Source organism: Microtus ochrogaster, chromosome 2 (assembly GCF_000317375.1).
Source record: "Microtus ochrogaster isolate Prairie Vole_2 chromosome 2, MicOch1.0, whole genome shotgun sequence".
Classification (NCBI taxonomy): Eukaryota; Metazoa; Chordata; class Mammalia; order Rodentia; family Cricetidae; genus Microtus; species Microtus ochrogaster.
Genome location: NC_022010.1, coordinates 41,060,013 through 41,062,211, shown reverse-complemented (window position 1 = coordinate 41,062,211; position 2,199 = coordinate 41,060,013). Strand labels below are relative to the sequence as shown.

At 39.1% G+C, this 2,199-nt stretch overlaps 1 protein-coding gene across 21 annotated transcripts in view; it reads right to left on the bottom strand.

Annotated features, from left to right (window-relative positions):
• The window catches only part of Dlg1 (discs large MAGUK scaffold protein 1), a 188,950-nt gene that overhangs the window by 4,947 nt on the left and 181,804 nt on the right, over nucleotides 1–2,199 (bottom strand). For all 21 annotated transcript variants that reach the window (XM_026785432.1, XM_026785435.1, XM_013351406.2 and 18 more), the window contains one exon: nucleotides 526–617. In XM_026785432.1, coding sequence (XP_026641233.1) covers nucleotides 526–617 — 92 coding nt within the window. The remainder of the gene's footprint in view (nucleotides 1–525; nucleotides 618–2,199) is intronic.

Below are 2,199 nucleotides of genomic sequence, written 5' to 3'. Positions count from 1 at the left end.
ACACCACACACACACAATCATACACACACCCATACACACACCACACACACACAATCATACACACACCCATACACACACCACACACACACAATCATGCACACACCCATACACCAGGAACTATGGTGACATATGTACTACCATGATTATAGTAATCAATTCACAAAGTATGTAATATTACACTTTATACCCTGAATACCCCTGAATCTGGAAACTCTATTTCAGTAAGCCTGGGGAGAATGATCAAAATTTACAAAGGGTAAGAGAGAAGGTAGAGGATTCAAAAAGCAGTGAAATGAAATCTGCTTTCCTCTGGTCAACTGTGAATTACTGCTGTGCACAAAATCATAGGAACACTACACTACATTTTAAGCTTCCCCATTACCAGCAAGGCGAACTTTTGAGTTTCCCACAGGACAAACCCACAGATCTTAGAGTTCACTTTAAAAATGACAGGACTAGTTACTACTAGTAGATGTGGATACAGCAAGATTTTCTCAAAAGGGCACTGTCACACATGGTTCCAACCTGTGAAATGTTCAGTGAACTCCTGTTCCAATTTCATGGCTCTTTCAAATGTTTTTCTGGCTTGTTCTTCTGTTAGACGCTTATTCATTTCCCTATGCAAATAAATTTAGAAACTGGTGATTACCACATTGTAATACTCTGAAAAAAAGATGAACGAAGACATAAAAGGCATAAAATAACGGGAAGTTTAACTCTGCACAAAGGCTAACCATCACTAAGAGCAGACTGTGCCTAGTCCTGCTGTCTGACACACAGTGGGAAGAGAGCCACAGCACTTTCTACACTAGCTCAGCAGCCAGCGCACGCAGCTGACAGCTCTCACTGTGTACTCCATGTGAAAACGTAACTCAGACTGTAAATGAGCACATTAGACAGCACAATAAGAAAACAGAGTCTGAGGAAACACTGTAAAAGGACCTAGTGGAATCAGCAGACAAAAAAGAAAAGAAGGAAGACTATGCATTAAAAGTTTAAGCACCTGTCATGAGTAAACCTTATTTAGAACTTGGCTACAGGAAAAGACTGAAAACAGACATAAGTAAATTAGTCTCTAGTGATACTGAATCATAATAGTCAAATATAAAGCTTGAACAGAAAATATAAAAATTGGGGGCTGTAGAGATGACTCAGCAGTCAAGAGCACTATGTGCTCTTCTAGGTCTTGCGTTCAAATCGCAGCAACATCTTGGTGGCTCACAACCATCTGTAGTGAGATCTGGTACCCTCCTTTGGCATGCAGGCACACATATAGGCAGAACACTATATACATAATAAATAAATGTTTTAAATGTAAAGAAAGAAATAGCAAATATGCTGCATTAAAAGAAAACAATAAATTTCTTGAGACAGACCAAATGTCTTTGGTCGAGGGGTATTTAAGTTGTTTCTAGGTTCTGGCTATGACAAACAACGCTGCTATGAACATAGTTGAGCACATGTCCTTGTAGCACGATTGAGTATCCTTTGGATATATACCCAAAAGTGGTATTGCTGGGTCTTGAGGAAGGTTGTTTCCCAATTTTCTGAGAAATCTCCACACTGACATCCAAAGGGGTTGTACCAGCTTGCATTCCAACCAGCAATGCAGAAGTGTTCCTTTTCCCCACAACCTCTCCAGCATAAGTTGTCATCAGTGTTTTTGATCTTGGTCATTCTTACAGGTGTAAGATGGAATCTCAGAGTTGTTTTGATTTGCATTTCTCTGATGACTAAGGATGATGAATATTCCTTAAGTGTCTTTCAGTCATTTTAGATTCCTCTGTTGAGAGTTCTCTGTTTAGGTCTGTATTCCATTTTTTTAAATTGGATTATTTGTTCTTTTGATGACTAATTTCTTGAGTTCTTTGTGTATTTTGGAGATGGGACCTCTGTCTGATGTGGGGTTAGTGAAGATCTTTTCCCATTCTGTAGACTGTCGTTTTGTCTTGTTGACCATGTCCTTTGCTTTACAGCTTTTCAGTTTCAGGAGGTCCCATTTATTAATTGTTTATCTGTGTCTGTGCTGCTGGGGTTCTATATAGGAAGTGGTCTCCTATGCCAATGTGTTCAAGTGTAGTTACCACTTTCTCTTCTATAAGGTTGGCTGGCTTTATGTTGAGGTCTTTGATCCATTTGGACTTGAGTTTTGTGCATGGTGATAGATATGGATCTATTTTCATTCTTCTATATGTTGAT